Below are 23136 nucleotides of genomic sequence, written 5' to 3' on the forward strand. Positions count from 1 at the left end.
TCAATTGTCCAAAATATCAACGTAAACTTGTGCATTTATTGATGATGTAATGACAGCCATCTCCCCAGTGCCTTTACCTGACATGCAGCCCCATATCATCAATGACTGTGGAAATTTACATGTTCTCTTCAGGCAGTCATCTTTATAAATCTCATTGGAACGGCACCAAACAAATCACCTTGCCCAATGCAGATTCGAGATTCATCACTGAATATGACTTTCATCCAGTCATCCACAGTCCACGATTGCTTTTCCTTAGCCCATTGTAACCTTGTTTTTTTTCTGTTTAGGTGTTAATGATGGCTTTCGTTTAGCTTTTCTGTATGTAAATCCCATTTCCATTAGGCGGTTTCTTACAGTTCGGTCACAGACGTTGACTCCAGTTTCCTCGCATTCATTCCTCATTTGTTTTGTTGTGCATTTTTTGATTTTTGAGACATATTGCTTTAAGTTTTCTGTCTTGACGCTTTGATGTCTTCCTTGGTCTACCAGTATGTTTGCCTTTAACAACCTTCTCATGTTGTTTGTATTTGGTCCAGAGTTTAGACACAGCTGACTGTGAACAACCAACATCTTTTGCAACATTGCGTGATGATTTACTCTCTTTTAAGAGTTTGATAATCCTCTCCTTTGTTTCAATTGACATCTCTCGTGTTGGAGCCATGATTCATGTCAGTCCACTTGGTGCAACAGCTCTCCAAGGTGTGTTCACTCCTTTTTAGATGCAGACTAACGAGCAGATCTGATATGATGCAGGTGTTAGTTTTGGGGATGAAAATTTACAGGGTGATTCCATAATTTTTTCCTCAGAATTGAGTGATTCCATATTTTTTTCCTCTGCTTGGTCTAAAAAAAGTAACCGTTACTGTATCTTTTTTCTTGATTTCTTATAGTGTTTCTTAAAGCCAGAAAGTTGCCATTTGAAATGACTTTAGTTTTGTGTCATGTCTGTGATCTGCTTTTTTTTCTACAAAATTAAACAACTGAATGAACATCCTCCGAGGCCGGTGATTCCATAATTTTTGCCAGGGGTTGTACTCGATGGAATTTCACATCACAGATAGTGAGCACTGTGGCAAACAATTATGATGCCGCCTGCAAACTTTTGAGATGATTATTGCAGATAAGTCCATGGATGACGACACATTAGACTGTGCCAATTTCTTTGTGTTTGTTATTGCAGTAGTCATTAAAACTGGAAATTTGTTCTTGAAAATAGCTGTTGTGAGTTAATTTGTGGGATTGTGGGTGTTCTGGATGAAGTTAGTGTTTTCATGGGTGGTGGGGCGGAGGTGGTGGCCACGTTAGTGTGCGCGGGGTGGGTGGGTGGGTGGGGGGGGCATGCAGGGGGTTTCGCCCCGGGAGTAAATCACTCTAGGACCACCACTGATGATTCACACACAACGTGCTTCCTTCTCAGATGCTCCTGCATCGCCGTTGTTCTGCCATGGAAGGCAAGTTCTGCCTTGCAGATTTTGCATTGCAGGTTTTTCTCTTTAATTTGGTTAAAATGCTCCCAAAGTTTTTCGAGCTTCACTGCCAGCTAGCCATGATATTGTTTGGGCATAACTTTTCTGGTGACATCATGGCTGACCCTGATTAGCATTACTGCGCATGTGCATCAAGGACGTAATGGCAGTGGAAGATACAGCTTTGAGAGAAAAACAAAGCTTAAAAAACTTTGTTGATAAATAAATTAGTAGCCAACAATGTTGATAGTCGATGTAATCGTGACTAGTTGACTAATTGTGGCAGCCCTGATATATACAAGGTCTGTTGAAAGACCGCCCACAGCGTCTGAGAGCGCGGCGCACTCTGAGCGCCGATTGACTGGCTGAAACCCCACTGAAACAACCAGATCATTTCCAACGTGAAGCTTTGTTGATCCGGGATGTGGTCTGACTTCCACAAAAAAGGCAGAAGGTGTGGACATCAGCACTTTTTTGGCACATTCCACTGTTACAGGAGTTTTTTTCATGGAAAGAGGAGCGGAGGAATGCGCCACCGTGCCGCTTATGGCGCGGCACAAAACCACCTCCGTGTTGGTCTCACAGGATGGCTTTGAGATGGCTTTCAGACGGCTTTCAATGGCTTTTCAGTCGTGTGACTATCCGAGAAATTGTGCATGAGCTGGACATGCCAGAACATGTCCTGTGAGGCTTCATCACAGCGTTGCTTTGCGCCATACGGCTCCACCGCGACGCGCGGAATTCCTCCGGTCCTCTTTCCATGACAAAAACTCCTGTAACAGTGAAATGTGCCGTTCATTTCCACACTGGACGCTGTGTTGATCTGGCACATCGTCTGACTTCCACAGGAATTGCGGAAGACGTGGACATCTGCACTTTTTCGGCACATTGAGACAGACGTGCGGCGGAATTCCGCACGTCGCGGTGGAGCCGCGTGGCGCAAAGCAACGCCGTGATGAAGCCTCACAGGACATGTTCTGGCATGTCCAGCTCATGCACAATTTCTCCGACTGAAAAGCCACCGAAAGCCATCTGAAAGCCATCTCAAAGCCGTCCTGTGAGACCAACACGGAGGTGGTTTTGTGCCGCGCCATGAGCGGCACGGTGGCGCATTCCTCCGCTCCTCTTTCCATGAAAAAAACTCCTGTAACAGTGGAATGTGCCGAAAAAGTACTGATGTCCACACCTTCTGCCTTTTTTGTGGAAGTCAGACCACATCCCGGATCAACAAAGCTTCACGTTGGAAATGATCTGGTTGTTTCAGTGGGGTTTCAGCCAGTCGATCGGCGCTCGGAGTGCGCCGCGCTCTCAGACGCTGTGGGCGGTCTTTAAACCGGCTGGAGCACTCCTTAATCTGTGTAATCCCCATAAAATGGTCCCTGAAAGCCATCTGAATTTTCCGAATGGTGTCCACCTGGAGGTCTCTCACAGTTTCTGGAAAAATTTGATGCAGCAAAGTTCCAAATTGTTCAGACATTTTATTCGCAATAAAAATCCGACGAGAGGGGTGGACCACTGCTCACAAAGCCTGCTCACAGGCAAATGATGCAACCGACAGGTATGAAAAAACTCACGCATGCGCACGAAGGTTCAAGCTTGGCTGATGCAATCACACGTGATTCAAATCCATATGGTTTTTGCAAAAAATAAAAAGGTCGGATGCTTTTCTAACAGACCTGGTATGTATATATATATATATATATATATATATATATATATATATATATATATATATATATATATATATATATATATATATATATATATATATATATATATATATATATATATATATATATATATATATATATATATATTGCACACCTTTCTTCTCTATTATTATTTGTTTTAATTTTCAGGGTTGGTGGCCGAGTGGTTAGTGCACTTGGTTTCAGTGCAGAAGGTTCCTGGTTCAAACCTCCTCTCTACCATCTCTCCCTGCAATGTGGATTTGCCTCAGGAAAGGCATCCAGTGTCAAACCTGTGCCAAATCAAGATGCAGATCCACCTTGAATCTGCAATGGCGATCCAGAATGAAAGTAGCAGCAGGCTTGCTTACTTTTACCGGCTGTTTAATTTCAGATATTTCTGCATTGTTGCAGTGTACTTTTTATTACTGACATTTGTTTGTTTATTAGAGTTTATTTGATTCTGTGCTTTGATTCCTGGAAAAGGCCTACATAAATAGTCATTATAATCATTATTATAAATCACAAATGTGTGATTTTTCAGTATATCAATTGCACCTGAGTAAAAGTCGTAGGACCTCCCAATCTAGTAAAAAAAAAGAACAACAAAAAAAGGCAACTTGTACTCAGGAAAATATGATATATACCCTCTTTATAATCAGTATCCTGCTTTAATTTCTTTAAAATGAATTTGCTGGCTGGTATGATGGTTCTCTGTTTTGAATCTGTTCTTATGCTTTTTATACGTTTTATTACTTTTAAGTTGTAGTTTTGTTTTAATATGTGCAGCAATTGGTGGTTTGTGATCCCAAAGTGCTTCATAAATGAGTTCCCGGCAGCCATAGGCCCGGTGGAGTCTGTCAGAGACTGAGTGTAAATTTCGACATGCAACTCCATAAAAATGACTGCATATTAAGTTCTGAAGTATTAGTTTCCGATAGCTACAGGTGTGGACCACTGGCCATCCTATTTTGGGCTATACTGGTGTCTTTTATAAGGAAACATGTTTTCCAACCAAAGATGTTTTCATGTAGGACAAAAATTATGCCTTTCTACTGAGATTATACAGTTCTAATGTAGATGAGATGAATTTGAGTTGTACAGAGTGACATTACCAAATCAGACAAAGGGACGCAGCTGCCTGTATAATCAGTTGTGCAAAAATGTTTCTTTTCATCTACTGTGGTAAACATGTACATGATGTGCACCTCTGTTGGGATCTGTTGCATACCATCAGACATTTCTAGTGGTATTTCATCCTATCCAGCATCAATAAGACACGATTTACTGCCTTAAAAGTCGATATTGGACAGATTATCATAATTTTTGTTCCAAATAAGAACTAGGCTGAAAAATCCCAGATTTCTCCTTCAATACAATGATTTGCAGTTACATTTATATATATATATATATATATATATATATATATATATATATATATACGAGGGCTGTCAATAAAGTAAGGGTCCTTTTTATTTTTTTCAAAAACTATATGGATTTCATTCATATGTTTTTACGTCAGACATGCTTGAACCCTCGTGCGCATGCGTGAGTTTTTCCACACCTGTCGGTGACGTCATTCGCCTGTGAGCACTCCTTGTGGGAGGAGTCGTCCAGCCCCTCGTCGGAATTCCTTTGTCTGAGAAGTTGCTGAGAGACTGGCGCGTTGTTTGATCAAAATTTTTTCTAAACCTGTGAGACACATCGAAGTGGACACGGTTCGAAAAATTAAGCTGGTTTTCAGTGAAAATTTTAACGGCTGATGAGAGATTTTGAGGTGATTCTGTCGCTTTAAGGACTTCCCACGGTGCGAGATGTTGCTCAGCGCTCTCAGCCGCCGTCGTCAGCCTGTTTCAAGCTGAAAACCTCCACATTTCAGGCTCTATTGATCCAGGACATCGTGAGAGAACAGAGAAGTTTCAGAAGAAGTCGGTTTCAGCATTTTATCCGGATATTCCACTGTTAAAGGAGATTTTTTTAATGAAAGACGTGCGGACGGATCCGCGCGTCGGGACGCAGCCGACGCGGTGCGGCGGCACAGGAAAAACACCTCCGTGTTGATAACCATTTGTAAAATCCAGGCGGCTTTTGATGGCTTTCAGTGGAGTGAGTATATGAGAAATTGTTTAACAGGCAGGACATGTTCCAACTTGTCCTTAAGGCTTTCAACAGAGCTGTTTTTCCTGTGGCGGAGCGTCGCGGCGGCTGCGTCCCGACGCGCGGACCCGTCCGCACGTCTTTCATTAAAAAAATCTCCTTTAACAGTGGAATATCCGGATAAAATGCTGAAACCGACTTCTTCTGAAACTTCTCTGTTCTCTCACGACGTCCTGGATCAATAGAGCCTGAAATGTGGAGGTTTTCAGCTTGAACAGGCTGACGACGGCGGCTGAGAGCGCTGAGCGACGTCTCGCACCGTGGGAAGTCCTTAAAGCGACAGAATCACCTCAAAATCTCTCATCAGCCGTTAAAATTTTCACTGAAAACCAGCTTAATTTTTCGAACCGTGTCCACTTCGATGTGTCTCACAGGTTTAGAAAAAATTTTGATCAAACAACGCGCCAGTCTCTCAGCAACTTCTCAGACAAAGGAATTCCGATGAGGGGCTGGACGACTCCTCCCACAAGGAGTGCTCACAGGCGAATGACGTCACCGACAGGCGTGGAAAAACTCACGCATGCGCATGAGGGTTCAAGCATGTCTGACGTAAAAACATATGAATGAAATCCATATAGTTTTTGAAAAAAATAAAAAGGACCGTTACTTTATTGCCAGCCCTCGTATTATTTTAACATAAGAAATTGATGAGACAGTCGGACATGTCTGGGCTTGTTCAGGCAGGCAAAGGTAAAGCAAAGTAGACCTTTTGTTTTGCATGTGATTTATAAAACCTTGCTGCTAACCCCAGGTGTCTGGCTAAGGCAACTATTGCGTGTTATTACTAGCGTGTTGTCCATGGGGATCCATGAGCTCTAGATTGGGTAGTGTTCATAAAATAAGTAACTGACATTTTTCAAGGTGGTAATAAATTATGCAAAGTTTTTGTAATGAGTAGGAATGGCGTGTGAGTCCAGAGTGTTTTTAGAACCTTATACCTTTAGACCTCAACAGTTCTCAACAAGAACTCAGCCCTTTTATTTCCTCTTAATTACATAATTTTTAAATGTTAATTTATTGTCTTAATGAATTTATAAATTGTTCTTGTTCTTGTTATCATATACACACTATTATTTATTTTATTATTACTTCTATTTTGCATTTGATATTTAAATCAACCTCAATGGAAATAAGTGTTTTCACTTTCTTGTGTCATCCATGTATTTTTAATTATTTTATGTACTTACATTGAACTTACTAAATAAAATCATGCACGCATGCATGCGCATGCACGCCATGTCAGGATAATCATTAAACTGCTCACAAGATGATCTTTGACTCAGTGAGAGGGCAGACTGTTTTGCTGAGATCATGTTTTTGCAGAGCACAGATGTACGTTCTAATTAACAGCCCAGCCTTGAGCAGGGAGCGGTGTGACCAGCGTATTAGTTCAGGGTTACGCAGTTTACTTGTGAGACTGGAGGCTTAAAGCCATAACAATTTCATATCGATGTGAGACCAGACTTTGTGTCGCTAACGTGTATTCGTATTTTGTCGCTTCCATATGCTTGTATGTAACTTTATACTAATAAATATGGGAGGCAGATGGGCGGGGCCCCTCAGAGCTGACGAGACGTCATTAGCAGAGGGTGACGCTCATTTGCTCTCTCCTGATCAGGAAAAGAAATTCAGTTTCTCCTGCGTGATTATTTTCTGTGTTAACTGAGTTGTTCTTTTCAGGTCCAACTCTGAACAACTCTGACACATGCTTTTAATATATAGATGATTTACCGCACCCTGCTGGATTGGCATGAGTCCAGAATGGAATTGCTAATGTCCATTTTTCAGTGTTGTTAGCTAATATTTGTAATTTCTCCAAAAATATTACTCCTATCAATGTTCTGTTTTGGCAGTGTTCATCCATGACCCGAAAAACATAAGCATACAAAATGGCAAATGTCAGCTCTGCCCAGTTTGTTCGTCAACAAAGTTATACACATGTACGCATGCAGGCACAGACAGATGCACACCTTTTTGTCCTTTCTGCCTTGTACTGCAAGAAGGTGCTTTTATTTTTACACACCCACAAACAGAGATGGCGGAAGACATCAAAAGCACTACCCTTCTCAGTCATGGTAATGGCAACATGACACTTAACTAAACTGGCTAAACCAATTGAACTACAAAAACACAATAAATCAATAACATTAACAACACCATTTAAGAAACATGAAACACAATAACATTTAAAACCCCAAAACTCTGAACTCCCATGGTGCATTTCAGCACAACATCCATTGTTCACTGTCGTTCGCTAATATCGCTAATTCCTCCCAAAATATTAGTCTTATCAACTTTCCGTTTTCATAGCATTCATCCTTGACCCAAAATACATAAGCATATCAAACTGCAAATGTAAGCTCGCCCAGTTTCTCCGTGATTGAAGCCTCTCTGAAATACTTACTTGCTTGCCTCTACTGGTGGTTGGCTCTCACTGCGGTATTGTATCACTTCCTGTTCCGGAGCACTGCAGTGTTTTTCTGTATCTGTTAGCTGTTTAATCTGCGCAGTTAGATTGATCTAGTTACCTAGATAACGATTTGTTTCACAGTGTAATCTTCACGTGCCTTAACTAAAGCACTCCCTCTGCTGAATCATCTCTAAATTATTTACACATTATTCACTTTGTGTGTTTTTAGGAATCCCCTAGCTTAGCGCAGCTACTAGCTCTTAGCCGGTTTAGCATGGCGGCTTCTCCTGTCTCTCCCGCACTTTTCTGCTCTGGGTGTGAAATGTTTAGTTATTCCTCGGCCTCCTTTAGCAGTAATGGTACTTGTAATAAGTGTAGCTTATTTGTAGTTTTGGAGGCCAGGCTGGACGAATTGGAGACTCGGCTCCACACCGTGGAAAATTCTACAGCTAGCCAGGCCCCTGTAGTCGGTGCGGACCAAGGTAGCTTAGCCACCGTTAGTTTCCCTCTGGAAGACAGGCCGACTGGGTGACTGTGAGGAGGAAGCGTAGCCCTAAACAGAAGCCCCGTGTACACCGCCAACTCGTTCACATTTCTAACCGTTTTTCCCCACTCGGCGACACACCCGCCGAGGATCAAACTCTGGTTATTGGTGACTCTGTTTTGAGAAATGTGAAGTTAGCGACACCAGCAACCATAGTCAATTGTCTTCCGGGGGCCAGAGCAGGCGACATTGAAGGAAATTTGAAACTGCTGGCTAAGGCTAAGCGTAAATTTGGTAAGATTGTAATTCACGTCGGCAGTAATGACACCCGGTTACGCCAATCAGAGGTCACTAAAATTAACATTGAATCGGTGTGTAACTTTGCAAAAACAATGTCGGACTCTGTAGTTTTCTCTGGGCCGCTCCCCAATCGGACCGGGAGTGACATGTTTAGCCGCATGTTCTCCTTGAATTGCTGGCTGTCTGAGTGGTGTCCAAAAAATGAGGTGGGCTTCATAGATAATTGGCAAAGCTTCTGGGGAAAACCTGGTCTTGTTAGGAGAACCGGCATCCATCCCACTTTGGATGGAGCAGCTCTCATTTCTAGAAATCTGGCCAATTTTCTTAAATCCTCCAAACCGTGACTATCCAGGGTTGGGACCAGGAAGCAGAGTTGAAATCTTACACACCTCTCTGCAGCTTCTCTCCCCCTGCCATCCCCTCATTACCCCATCCCCGTAGAGACGGTGCCTGCTCCTAGACCACCAGTAACCAGCAAAAATCTATTTAAGCATAAAAATTCAAAAAGAAAAAATAATATAGCACCTTCAACTGCACCACAGACTGAAACAGTTAAATGTGGTCTATTAAACATTAGGTCTCTCTCTTCTAAGTCCCTGTTAGTAAATGATATAATAATTGATCAATATATTGATTTATTCTGCCTTACAGAAACCTGGTTACAGCAGGATGAATATGTTAGTTTAAATGAGTCAACACCCCCGAGTCACACTAACTGCCAGAACACTCGTAGCACGGGCCGAGGCGGAGGATTAGCAGCAATCTTCCATTCCAGTTTATTAATTAATCAAAAACCCAGACAGAGCTTTAATTCATTTGAAAGCTTGACTCTTAGTCTTGTCCATCCAAATTGGAAGTCCCAAAAACCAGTTTTATTTGTTGTTATCTATCGTCCTCCTGGTCGTTACTGTGAGTTTCTCTGTGAATTTTCAGAAGTTTTGTCTGACTTAGTGCTTAGCTCAGATAAGATAATTATAGTGGGCGATTTTAACATCCACACAGATGCTGAGAATGACAGCCTCAACACTGCATTTAATCTATTATTAGACTCAATTGGCTTTGCTCAAAATGTAAATGAGTCCACCCACCACTTTAATCATATCTTAGATCTTGTTCTGACTTATGGTATGGAAATTGAAGACTTAACAGTATTCCCTGAAAACTCCCTTCTGTCTGATCATTTCTTAATAACATTTACATTTACTCTGATGGACTACCCAGCAGTGGGGAATAAGTTTCATTACACTAGAAGTCTTTCAGAAAGCGCTGTAACTAGGTTTAAGGATATGATTCCTTCTTTATGTTCTCTAATGCCATATACCAACACAGTGCAGAGTAGCTACCTAAGCTCCGTAAGTGAGATAGAGTATCTCGTCAGTAGTTTTACATCCTCATTGAAGACAACTTTGGATGCTGTAGCTCCTCTGAAAAAGAGAGCTTTAAATCAGAAGTGCCTGACTCCGTGGTATAACTCACAAACTCGCAGCTTAAAGCAGATAACCCGTAAGTTGGAGCGGAAATGGCATCTCACTAATTTAGAAGATCTTCACTTAGCCTGGAAAAAGAGTCTGTTGCTCTATAAAAAAGCCCTCCGTAAAGCTAGGACATCTTACTACTCATCACTAATTGAAGAAAATAAGAACAACCCCAGGTTTTTTTTTCAGCACTGTAGCCAGGCTGACAAAGAGTCAGAGCTCTATTGAGCCGAGTATTCCTTTAACTTTAACTAGTAATGACTTCATGACTTTCTTTGCTAATAAAATTTTAACTATTAGAGAAAAAATTACTCATAACCATCCCAAAGACGTATCGTTATCTTTGGCTGCTTTCAGTGATGCCGGTATTTGGTTAGACTCTTTCTCTCAGATTGTTCTGTCTGAGTTATTTTCATTAGTTACTTCATCCAAACCATCAACATGTCTATTAGACCCCATTCCTACCAGGCTGCTCAAGGAAGCCCTACCATTATTTAATGCTTCGATCTTAAATATGATCAATCTATCTTTATTAGTTGGCTATGTACCACAGGCTTTTAAGGTGGCAGTAATTAAACCATTACTTAAAAAGCCATCACTTGACCCAGCTATCTTAGCTAATTATAGGCCAATCTCCAACCTTCCTTTTCTCTCAAAAATTCTTGAAAGGGTAGTTGTAAAACAGCTAACTGATCATCTGCAAAGGAATGGTCTATTTGAAGAGTTTCAGTCAGGTTTTAGAATTCATCATAGTACAGAAACAGCATTAGTGAAGGTTACAAATGATCTTCTTATGGCCTGAGACAGTGGACTCATCTCTGTGCTTGTTCTGTTAGACCTCAGTGCTGCTTTTGATACTGTTGACCATAAAATTTTATTACAGAGATTAGAGCATGCCATAGGTATTAAAGGCACTGCGCTGCGGTGGTTTGAATCATATTTATCTAATAGATTACAATTTGTTCATGTAAATGGGGAATCATCTTCACAGACTAAGGTTAATTATGGAGTTCCACAAGGTTCTGTGCTAGGACCAATTTTATTCACTTTATACATGCTTCCCTTAGGCAGTATTATTAGACGGCATTGCTTAAATTTTCATTGTTACGCAGATGATACCCAGCTTTATCTATCCATGAAGCCAGAGGACACACACCAATTAGCTAAACTGCAGGATTGTCTTACAAACATAAGGACATGGATGACCTCTAATTTCCTGCTTTTAAACTCAGATAAAACTGAAGTTATTGTACTTGGCCCCACAAATCTTAGAAACATGGTGTCTAACCAGATCCTTACTCTGGATGGCATTACCCTGACCTCTAGTAATACTGTGAGAAATCTTGGAGTCATTTTTGATCAGGATATGTCATTCAAAGCGCATATTAAGCAAATATGTAAGACTGATTTTTTGCATTTACGCAATATCTCTAAAATTAGAAAGGTCTTGTCTCAGAGTGATGCTGAAAAACTAATTCATGCATTTAGACTGATTTTTTGCATTCACGCAATATCTCTAAAATTAGAAAGGTCTTGTCTCAGAGTGATGCTGAAAAACTAATTCATGCATTTATTTCCTCTAGGCTGGACTATTGTAATTCATTATTATCAGGTTGTCCTAAAAGTTCCCTGAAAAGCCTTCAGTTAATTCAAAATGCTGTAGCTAGAGTACTGACGGGGACTAGAAGGAGAGAGCATATCTCACCCATATTGGCCTCTCTTCACTGGCTTCCTGTTAATTCTAGAATAGAATTTAAAATTCTTCTTCTTACTTATAAGGTTTTGAATAATCAGGTCTCATCTTATCTTAGGGACCTCATAGTACCATATCACCCCAATAGAGCACTTCGCTCTCACTGTAAGAGTAGAATGGGAGGCAGAGCCTTCAGCTTTCAGGCTCCTCTCCTGTGGAACCAGCTCCCAATTCGGATCAGGGAGACAGACACCCTCTCTGCTTTTAAGATTAAGCTTAAAACTTTCGTTTTTGCTAAAGCTTATAGTTAGGGCTGGATCGGGTGACCCTGAACCATCCCTTAGTTATGCTGCTATAGACTTAGACTGCTGGGGGGTTCCCATGATGCACTGAGTGTTTCTTTCTCTTTTTGCTCTGTATGCACCACTCTGCATTTAATCATTAGTGATTGATCTCTGCTCCCCTCCACAGCATGTCTTTTTCCTGGTTCTCTCCCTCAGCCCCAACCAGTCCCAGCAGGGGACTGCCCCTCCCTGGGCCTGGTTCTGCTGGAGGTTTCTTCCTGTTAAGGGGGAGTTTTTCCTTCCCACTGTCGCCAAGTGCTTGCTCACAGGGGGTCGTTTTGACCGTTGGGGTTTTTATGGAATTATTGTATGGCCTTGCCTTGCAATATGGGGCGCCTTGGGGCAACTGTTTGTTGTGATTTGGCGCTATATAAATAAAATTGATTGAACTGATTGATACCCACGCACACACACATACGTGCACACAGAGGCCACTTGCCTATTATAATATTGATCATTGTTCAGAAACCTCGTCTCATGGGTGCTGTGGAAAATAGTGGCACTAGAGGACTGGATCAATTACATAATGTAGAATACTGATGATAAAAACATTGGATTTTAAATGGCAAAATTAAATTTTATGTGGGGACGCTTGAATATCATCTCCACAAGTAGGCTAGAGCCCCATCAAGCCTCACCCTGAAGAATAATAATTGTTCATTTATTTCTCTCGAACTGTCTGGGTTGAAGTTGAAAAAAGCATGATTCAAAGTGGGATCATGCCTTGGCGTGTGGTGCCAGAACACTGCAGCCTGGAGGTAGATCAGAGTGAGGTTTGACATCTAAATTAAAATGTTCATATTGTCTTTCACTTGCAGGATTACTTTTCATGACAGTTTCATTATCTACACAATCACTAAATTGCTCAACCTAGTCATCATCATAAGTCCCTACAGGGGTTAAAAAATGTTTCTTTAGGATGTGTCATTGTGTGCTTTTGCTTTATTTGTGAGGTACAAACTGTTTGAACAGCTGTGTTTGGGAATCTTTTATAGCCAGAACATCCAGGTTTGGAAGAGGAGGTCAATTTTCTATTAATCCCAGCAGCACTGTTCTGTGGGCGACCTTTTGGATTGACCTTTGCAAGGACAAAGAAGGGTGACAGATTGAATAGTTTCCAAGTTATGAAGCCTGGCTTCCTGTCAGCGTTACTTCCTGAACAATTGACAAAATTATATTACACTGGGCAGCATTGTGGATTAGTGGTTAGCACTGTTGCTTCACAGCAAAAAAAGTCATGGGTTAGATTCCCATCTGTGGCCTTTCTTAATTGAGTTTGCATCTGCTCCCTGTGTTTGCGTGGGTTTCCTCCCACATTTAAAGACATGCGGGTTAGCTGCATTGAAAACTGGTAATTGTCCAGGTCTCCCTTGCAAAAGAGATCTCAATGGGACTAACCGAGTTAAACTAAATATAACTTCTGTAATATTTGAAAATCTGTGACTGTATTTGTTTCACATATATTGCATAACTAGCCAACTAACAGGACAAAGTGTGAATATATTTCCAATATCTTTGTAGAGATGTCCAGTAATCTGCTGGCTTACAGCACGTTTTGCTGTGGTAAAACATGGTGTTGGTGCTGAAACACAAAGATTCTGATTTACTAAATGTTTGCATGTGCTAAAATGTGCACAAACACCATTAAACTCACACACACACAAAAAAATCCATATTAATTTACTTTGAGTGCACTGACTATTGTATGCAATATAGGTTGTGTAGTTTAGCATGTTTGTTTTAGAATATTGTTACAGCATAATGACTGCACACAACTTAAAAAAATCATTCAACGTAAACATCTGGCATCTTTAACTTTACTTTGTGTTGGTTTCTTTAAGAACGAATGTCTCCATGCATAACAGGTGCACAGACACACACATCAGGGCTGTATGCACAGGATGCACAGTGCATGATCCACTCTCATGCACCGGCTACTGGAACAGTCCATTTCAGGTTGTTTTTGTTTTTTCTTTTTAACTGCCAGTGCATGAAAATGTTCATTTGACATATTTCATACAAAATAAAGAACAATTTTATTTTGTGCTTGTGGCAATTAATGCACACAAATTCCTTCTTTTACACACTGCTGTCTGCATCACGTTACTGCCGAATTGTAGGTTTACTCTTAGTAAATCACTGGCAAAACTGTCTCCAACACAATGTGCAAAGGTTTGAATTGCCCAACTAATTTAGAATTCATCATCTTGGATCTCAGTAAATCAGGCCCAAATTATTTAAATGAAGCAGGATAATTGCAGTTAGTCATATACTAAAAAAGTAATGTTGTATATGAATTCATGTAACAATCAAGATTTATATATTAAACCACTTTTTTTTTAAAAAATCATGTACTTCAAGTCGGAACACAAGAAAGTTGCTGCCATCTTTTGGTAAATATGGGAACAGCTCCTATTAAAAAGTGAACCCCCTTCATGGAGTTCATATTTGACAGTCATGGAAATTCTGTGATTCATCGATAACATAATATATGGTTCTTTGCGGTCTTCTCTTCACATTTGATCAGTTCTGTCATAAATGGAAGTGATCGAGTTTATCTGTGACCGTCACACGACCCTTCCACCCTGTTTAATCCATACTGACTCCAAACCTTGCTTTAAAGTTATGTCATTGAGTATGTCTTTTCAAGGTCACCCACGAACAAATGTCACACAAGCAACAGAAAGGCAATATATGATTTCATGTTAACATTTAATAGTAAGTGTAACCAATTTCTCAAAATTACCCTGTGTACAAGTAGAGAAGCTTGAATCTTCGACTGGATTGGGTTGCTTGACATGAGCAGTTCTCAAGACAAAAGGGGATCCAACCCAGTACTAGCGAGGTGTACCTAATAAAGTGGCCAGGGAGTGTATGTATACGTGTAAATGCAGTGATCCCATTTTTACCAGAGGCCAAAATATGGCCATCAGGTATTGCAAAGGTTTTACGTCTGTCTGTGCCCAGCATAAATCCAGTCCCATTACTGCCAAGGTCTTCAAATTCACAGGGGACATTCTTGGGACACACACCATGGACAAGTTCAAAGATGACTAACCTTGACCTATTTTAAGAGGTCAAAAGGTCACACATTTCCTATTTTTATGCTCTTATGGTTGAGGGTATTTTAGCATTGCGATTATATCCATCTATCTATATATAAATAGAAAACACCTTTGTTTTGACTCACTTTCCTCAAATCAGTTTGAGTCTGTTGTCATACTTTCAAACAACTATGGATACACAACACTGAAAGCAATGCAATAATTCGCTTTTACGTTATCAACTCATTTATTCAGGGGCAAACATGCTTGCAAATAAACCTCATCACTGTAGCTGTGTTCCTGAGTAGTCTGTAGACTGACTTTAGAGAAATGACAGCCAACTCACACAGTGTTTGCAGTGTTCCGAAAATGTAAATATTTCATGCATAAATTAGCGTATTACACCAGGTACAATTTACTTCACATTCACAGTAGAATAAAGCATCATTAATTTCCTTCAGACAACCTGTGCTGTATACACTGTACCTATGTTGACAAATTCTTGCAAAAAAAAAAAAAAAAGTCAAAATCGTCAGTAAATTCAGAGGCGTAAACACAATGTGATGCATTGCACAAATAATTCAGACAAGAGCAAAGTGCACCCAAAAATGCATGCAAAAGCACAGCACAGTAACAGGAACCTGCAATATATAATTTGACCCAATTGAAGCAATGTGTGCTTTGTACAGGCACTGAGCAAAAGGGAAGTGTGCTAAAGTTATGGTTACAGGTTGTTTTCTTCTGCAGTTACTGCTCAACGTCTGTCACATCAAGTGCTTCAAGAAACTCCTTTCAAAATTTTAACAAGAAATGAAACAAAAAACACATTAGCAGCAATCAACTGGACAAAAATAGACAAGTGCAACATTTTCTCTCAGAACAGCAGGGAAATTGGGAAAATTTCTGTCAGTGACTGACAGCAGGGAAAAACTACTCCATACTCACCTTTGAAATTTTGGATTCTGGTAGATAAAAAGTAAAGAAAAGTGAACCTCCTACTTTGGGCCACATTGGCATCTCTGAACACAATTTAGTTTTTCTCTAATATATTCATTTAAATACGAACATCGGCTCACAGACATTTCTGGGCTTGTTCAGGCAACCTTGTGTAAAGTCGGCATTTTTACACTTGTTTTATGGAGCCTTGTAGCTAATCGTAGAGTCTTGGTGGCCTCCAAGACCACTGGCAATCATTCAGAGTTCCGATTACATTTTTTGGGTCTGTAACAGAAGCTACGACACTTCGGCAAAATGCCTTCCCCTAAAGCCCCTTTCACACCGGCATCACGTAGAATTGCGTAATGCGGCATACCAACTACACCGAGCTTATGCAGCCCTACATGGTAATACGCTGAGGGATGCAAAGGGGTCCGCGAAGTGGGTGCAAAATATTAAACACGTTAAATTTGTTTTCGTGAACATTCGGCATAGAGCACTGGACACTGTGCTCTATGCAAGTCTACACAACACACTACTGTACAACATATACCATGCCTACACAATTGTGCGTTACCCTATGCCAGTCCAGTGAAAAATCTTTTTTTTTTTTTTAATCAGTACACACCTGCATTTCTAGATTTTATTAATCCTGATGAACTTTGCTGGCAGTGGAGCTTCAAAAGCACAGAAGAGGCAGGCCAAGCTTACACCCCTCTGCACATTTTTTTCATGATGCAGCCATTCCAGCGTACTCAATATGCAGCACAATGCAATTCTTCACAGGCCCGGTTAACAGTCAACTTTACACTTGCTTGTTCAGTGACTATAAAAGCAAGTGTGTACACTGCAAAAAAACTGCTATCTAAGAAGGTAAAAGACTTGTTTAAAGAAACTTTGACTTAATTTAATCTAAATACAAAAATATTCTTGTTAAGCATTTTTTTTTTTTTTTTTTTTACATAAGAAAAAGTCTTATTTTGGGAAAATGTATCTCACTTTTTCAAGCTAATATCAAGCTGTATTTAACCAGTAACAAGGAAAGGCAATGGCTTTTAAATCATCCAAGGAAATGAACAAGATTGTTTTCCTTATTTTAAGACAGAGGCTAATCTTAAAATAACAATTCTATCTAGTTTTAAGGCACATTTTAATTATTCAGTGCTTAGACAGTTTGCTAGTTTTGAGAATTCAAGTAAATTTTTCTTACCCCATTGGCAGATTTTTTTTTTTTTTTTGCTTAATACAAGACAATTTACAACCTCATTCTACTAACTTCTATTAACTCATTCTATGCCATCAATGGTCACAATTTTGATTTTTTTTTTTTTTTTTGCTTCTTTGATTATGGGGATTCATTCTCCTTTACCTTCTCTTTTGATAAAGGCTATATGTGGTCTATTACAAAAAGAAAAAAGAAAGGATTCTTAAACTTGTTAGCCTGCACTAGCAAACAGTAGACAGATAGCTGAACAACTAAATTCTAACCCCCCCCCCCTTCATTCTTCTAGCTATACCACAAAATGTAAAAAGTGCAGTACATAAGTCCCTGTTGGGCTACTGTAGCAACATGGAGGTCTCTGTGAGGGGGCTACCTCCCATGTAGATATGAAGGACTCCTTCTAAACTTATGAAAACACATTGATTCTTTGTTGCATGTAATTAAGAAGTAGCACACAGATGGTTATGGCTATATTCCAGTTCTGATGAGAAACACACCTAAATCCTACACATGCATTCAGTATAAGAAACTCCACCGGAAGATCATCATCACAATCGTCATCTAAAAGCACCATGAAAACTGCAAGTTAATGGGTACCTGACTCAAGATAATGTTGTAGTAGTATAAAAAAAAAAAAAAAAAAATAGAATTTAGTGTTGTTGAAAATAATGGTGTTGTGTAAATGTTTAGTTGCGCACTATCCTGGCTCTTGATAACGGTCAGGTCCAGTTGTACTGAGGCCAGAATTTGAGCTGTTTGAAGAGACAATGGATGACAGCAAACTACTACCACCACCTGCTGGAGAAACTGTTGCACTGTCTCTTGTTTTAAAATAGATCACATAAAATAACGGCAGGACAATGCCAATCATGAACATGGCAATGACAGCGTTCCACCAATGGATTCCCCAGTCTGCTCCATGGCTGGTCAGGCGGCGCCCTCTGAAGCCAATCCTTTCAGGTTTCTTTGAATTATTTAAGACATCATCTCCATCATTCATGGTGTGGATCAGTTTCTCAATATCGTGATCCACCTCCATTAGAAAGTCTGTGACTTCCTGTACATTTGGTTGGGCTCCTCCTCCATCCTGAGGTTCTGACTGTCTGACAGATGAAAGCACTGTTTGCTGTTGATGGCCACTTAAGTCTGTGAAAGACTCAGTTAAAAAACTGTGCTTTTGAACTGGGATTTTGATCGACTTCAGTGCAAACAAGTCTTGTTCTTGCATAAGGTTGTTGGCTCGTTTTATATCTGCCACCTGTTGACAGAAATTGATTAATCAACCCACGAATGATGATGATAGACCACTGGAAACGGCAACAGTTACAGCAGAAATTTAAAAGATGCAGTAATTTGCCCAAATGTTTACCTTGCAGCCGTATTGTAGTGCAAGCTTGTTGAGACTGTCTCCATCCAGCACCTCTCGTTCCAACAGCTCCACATTCTGTAATCTGTCTTGCTGTTCGTCCTGAAAAACCTGCGGCCTCATCTCCAGCACCCTGAGCTCCTCGTCCTCTGACGAAATGGCGGATTCATTTGGTCTCCTCTTAAACATGTACACCTGACCATCAGCACTGGCATGAACATCAACTGGGGCCTGGAAAGCCCGTGGAGTACCCTCCCCCCGCCACATCTTGAAAACACCGGCCAGGAAGAAATGTCAACATGAATTCAAAGACAGGAATCACAATACCAAAGACTCATTTTGCTCTTAAACATATACTCAACAAAAATATAAACGCAACACTTTTGGTTTTGCTCCCATTTTGTATGAGATGAACTCAAAGATCTAAAACTTTTTCCACATACACAATATCACCATTTCCCTCAAATATTGTTCATAAACCAGTTTAAATCTGTGATAGTGAGCACTTCTCCTTTGCTGAGATAATCCATCCCACCTCACAGGTGTGCCATATCAAGATGCTGATTAGACACCATGATTAGTGCACAGGTGTGCCTTAGACTGCCCACAATAAAAGGCCACTCTGAAAGGTGCAGTTTTATCACACACCACAATGCCACAGATGTTGCAAGATTTGAGGGAGCGTGCAATTGGCATGCTAACAGCAGGAATGTCAACCAGAGCTGTTGCTCGTGTATTGAATGTTCATGTCTCTACCATAAGCCGTCTCCAAAGGCGTTTCAGAGAATTTGGCAGTACATTCAACCAGCCTCATAACCGCAGACCACGTGTAACCACACCAGCCCAGGACCTCCACATCCAGCATCTTCACCTCCAAGATCGTCTGAGACCAGCCACTCGGACAGCTGCTGAAACAATCGGTTTGCATAACCAAAGAATTTCTGCACAATCTGTCAGAAACCGTCTCAGGGAAGCTCATCTGCATGCTTGTCGTCCTCATCGGGGTCTCGACCTGACTCCAGTTTGTCGTCGTAACCGACTTGAGTGGGCAAATGCTCACATTCGCTGGCGTTTGGCACATTGGAGAGGTGTTCTCTTCAACTCTATGCGAAGGAGATGTGTTGCACTGCATGAGGCAAATGGTGGTCACACCAGATACTGACTGGTATCCCCCCCCAATAAAACAAAACTGCACCTTTCAGAGTGGCCTTTTATTGTGGGCAGTCTAAGGCACACCTGTGCACTAATCATGATGTCTAATCAGCATCTTGATATGGCACACCTGTGAGGTGGGATGGATTATCTCAGCAAAGGAGAAGTGCTCAGTATCACAGATTTAGACTGGTTTGTGAACAATATTTGAGGGAAATGGTGATATTGTGTATGTGGAAAAAGTTTTAGATCTTTGAGTTCATCTCATACAAAATGGGAGCAAAACCAAAAGTGTTGTGTTTATATTTTTGTTGAGTGTACATCAAATGTTATAATATAGACAGCAAAGATATTCATAGGTAATAAAGTTATATGCATAAAGATTTTACACATTGTGCATGGGCATGTCACATATCCACAGACTTGCATATCTTTTACACAATACTGGAGGGTGGACCATATTGGAAGTTGTCCTGCTTCCAAAACTCTGTTCCATTTCTGGGTAGTCTACACTACTGGAATCAGGCAGACCCTAGAGTCTAATCACATATCTGGACTTCTTTGCTACCTTGTAAATCACCTTCTTGTAAATGTTTTTGAGTAAGGGTTAATTTTCTCTAAAATCTAAAGTTGTGCATGGCCACTACTGGAATCACAGCACAGCTTTGTGCACTTCTGGATCCCTTCCACAATAACAGAATTCTGATGTAAAATGAGTCTTTGTCCAGAAGTGGGCCAATTCCCATATAATGTGCAACACTTTCTCTGCATTATTGGAAGCATTGGTGCTTCTAAAACTGGCCACCACTTCCAGAAAGACATGCTGCACTTCCGAAATCAGCCTGATGAACTACCAAACTCTTGGCTCAGCTGGTGGGGTTTAATTTCTCTTAAATGCACCAAAAAGTACTGAAAGTTGAACAATACTTCCAATATAGTCCAACTTTGGAAATTGTGTGTGCAGCCACTGCTTGAATCATGCAATAGCTTTGTGGACTTCTGGAAGTTTTGTACTGTATCATAATTTCAATGTGGTGTGGTTCCCTGTCCAGAAGTGGGCCATTTTCAACTTAAAGCGTGGCACGTTTGCCACATTGTGAGAAGCTTTTGTGCTTCTGAAACTGGCTGCCATTTCCAGAATGATGCACTGTACTTCCGGAATGAGACTGAGGTTCTAAACTCTTGTTTCAGGTGCCTCACAACCTTAAAAATCACTCTCTGAAAGTATTTAATATCAAGGTTTAATGTTTCTTACATGTGCTGAACATTTAACAATACTTCCAATATGGTCAAACTTTGGAAACTGCAGGCAACCTCGGCCTTTTGTGTACTTCTGAATGTCTTGTACAGTATTGGAATTCCAATTTAGTTCTGGTCCGATTCCAATATTTCTCCAACTTATCAAAGAAATGTAAAACCAATTGTTGTACCAATTAGGGGAGGTGATGGGCTAGTGGTTAAGGTGTTGGGCTTGAGACCAGAAGATCCTGAGTTCAAATCCTCGCCTGACTGGAAAATCACTAAGGGCCCTTGGGCGCGTTGAGCGTCTGATGCAGACGGAAAAGTGCTATATAAATTCACAGGCCTAAATGATAATATAGTACGGACATTTTCACATCTACAGAGATAGAAATGTAGGATTTTGATTGTGTTTAATATGAACCCCGAACCATAGTTAACTGAAAAGAGTAGGTAAAAAAAATAATGACAACCCAAGCCCTTTATGCTGTCATATAAAAGTAGTTATTGGAATCCTGGGTAATCCACAAGTAAGACACTACACCAAGCATTTTCTGTTGTTGCAGTTTATCCTGTGTGAAGATTTTATGACTGATCTATATTCCCAATCAATGTAAATTGAATATATTTGGGCTCTGGAGTACTGAGGGGCACAGCAATCAATTTCACTTTGTGTGAAATTATTTTATGATGTTTTAATCAATGCTAGAAACAAACACCGAGTAAATTAAATCACAAATATAATCAAATAGATAGGCAATTAAAGCAATACTAATGTGGACTGTGAAACTTCGGCGTTAAATGCTAAAATATTCCACTCAACTCAGAAGAGTGAGAGTTTACTTGAAGTACTTGAACGCACCATTAGTCAACTTCTCAAAGAGGCTAAATTTAGCTAGCTAAAAAGAGCAGACGAGTTTTAGACACCCAGCGCGTGTTCGTCGTTTTTTTTTTTTTTTTTTAGTATTTGACATCATACAAATTACTTAATGTGTTGGAGTCCAGGTCAGTACGATCTTCTGACAGACTTTCAGCTCTCGTGTCATTAGTTACCTGTTTCGAACGAGCAGCAGGGTTTTTGTGAGTCTTCCAGAGCTTCAGCTGAACGTTTCCAGCAGCAGTGTTGGACACTTACTTTAACTTCAGCTTCATCTTCTTCATTACACGGCAGTATTAATCAATTTTAACAACATAAACGCCACCCATTGGTCTGGAGTGATTACTGAGAACGCAACAAACTTATTTGCATTTCTTTAACTCTTAAAAAAAATCTGAAAAAAAGAATTCTTAAATACGATCTTCATTTATATTGAATATTTGTAGTGCACGACGCCTGTGTTTTCGTCATTGCTAAAGGTCAGATGATTTCTGTTTTCAGTTGAATATCCTCAAAACACAAACCAATTTGATTACAAAAAAAAATTGATGGAAAATTTTCAACAAATACAATAAGGAACATGTTGAATCTTTCCACCAAATGAGCCAATAACTTCAGAAAATTAATGACTTTGAATTGCTCAATGCCTTTGCAATGGCGACATCTGGTGGAAATAACTGTAACTGCCACAGAGAAGTTTTTGTCCCCTAACACTATGTGGGAGTCACAGAGCTTTGTTTTGGATCTTCTCTAATCCACACAGGGTCAAAATGATACATACAGGCTCAAAGATATACATACATTTACTTAAGTCTTTTAACTGAAAGCTGAAGGTTCCCCAGTGTCTTTTAATATGACTTGGCCTACTAACTCTTTGTTAGTGATCATGATTAACTGCAACTTGCGGTTTCTTTTTGCCAGCATAGAAAGGATGTGTTTGACAGCACTCATTGGACTGACCAATACTCACAATAACGGGAAAGTCCAAGGAACTCACCGAAGATCTAAGGAGAATTGTAATTTGCACAAGTTCAGAAGGTCTCTTGGAACCATTTCTAAACAACTATACATTCCAAGATCATTAGTTCAAACAGTTGTACTTAAGTGTAATTTACTCAGATGTGACACCAATTTTCCAAGGTCTGGAAGACGACCTAAACTATCAACCTCAGATGAGATGAAATTGGTTAGGATGTTCAGGAACAACCCAGGAACCACCAAGGCTCAGGCATGCCATCAACTGGAAACTGCTGGAACACCATTGTCACTGTTCACGGTAA

The 23136-nt window shown here is 40.3% G+C and overlaps 1 protein-coding gene and 1 long non-coding RNA gene across 3 annotated transcripts; both read right to left on the reverse strand.

Annotated features, from left to right (window-relative positions):
* Positions 1–1477: 1477 nt before the first annotated feature.
* On the reverse strand, positions 1478–23121 carry LOC117515818. The gene is made up of 4 exons (XR_004562228.1): positions 22983–23121; positions 18940–18944; positions 15352–15356; positions 1478–1492 (listed from the first exon to the last, which is right to left on the reverse strand). It is a non-coding gene; the product is annotated as an uncharacterized LOC117515818 (long non-coding RNA).
* On the reverse strand, positions 15305–22055 carry lysmd4 (LysM, putative peptidoglycan-binding, domain containing 4). 2 transcript variants are annotated; one of them, XM_034176548.1, is made up of 3 exons: positions 22033–22055; positions 18592–18870; positions 15305–18480 (listed from the first exon to the last, which is right to left on the reverse strand). In XM_034176548.1, exons 2-3 carry the CDS (start codon positions 18853–18855, stop codon positions 17920–17922), a joined length of 825 nt encoding a protein of 274 aa, XP_034032439.1. In that variant the 5' UTR covers positions 18856–18870; positions 22033–22055; the 3' UTR covers positions 15305–17919. The 2 variants fall into 2 exon arrangements, with proteins under 2 accessions (XP_034032439.1, XP_034032440.1); XM_034176549.1 differs by having other exon boundaries at positions 18592–18855; positions 22033–22054.
* Positions 23122–23136: the final 15 nt, after the last annotated feature.

Source organism: Thalassophryne amazonica, chromosome 8 (assembly GCF_902500255.1).
Source record: "Thalassophryne amazonica chromosome 8, fThaAma1.1, whole genome shotgun sequence".
NCBI classification, from domain to species: domain Eukaryota; kingdom Metazoa; phylum Chordata; class Actinopteri; order Batrachoidiformes; family Batrachoididae; genus Thalassophryne; species Thalassophryne amazonica.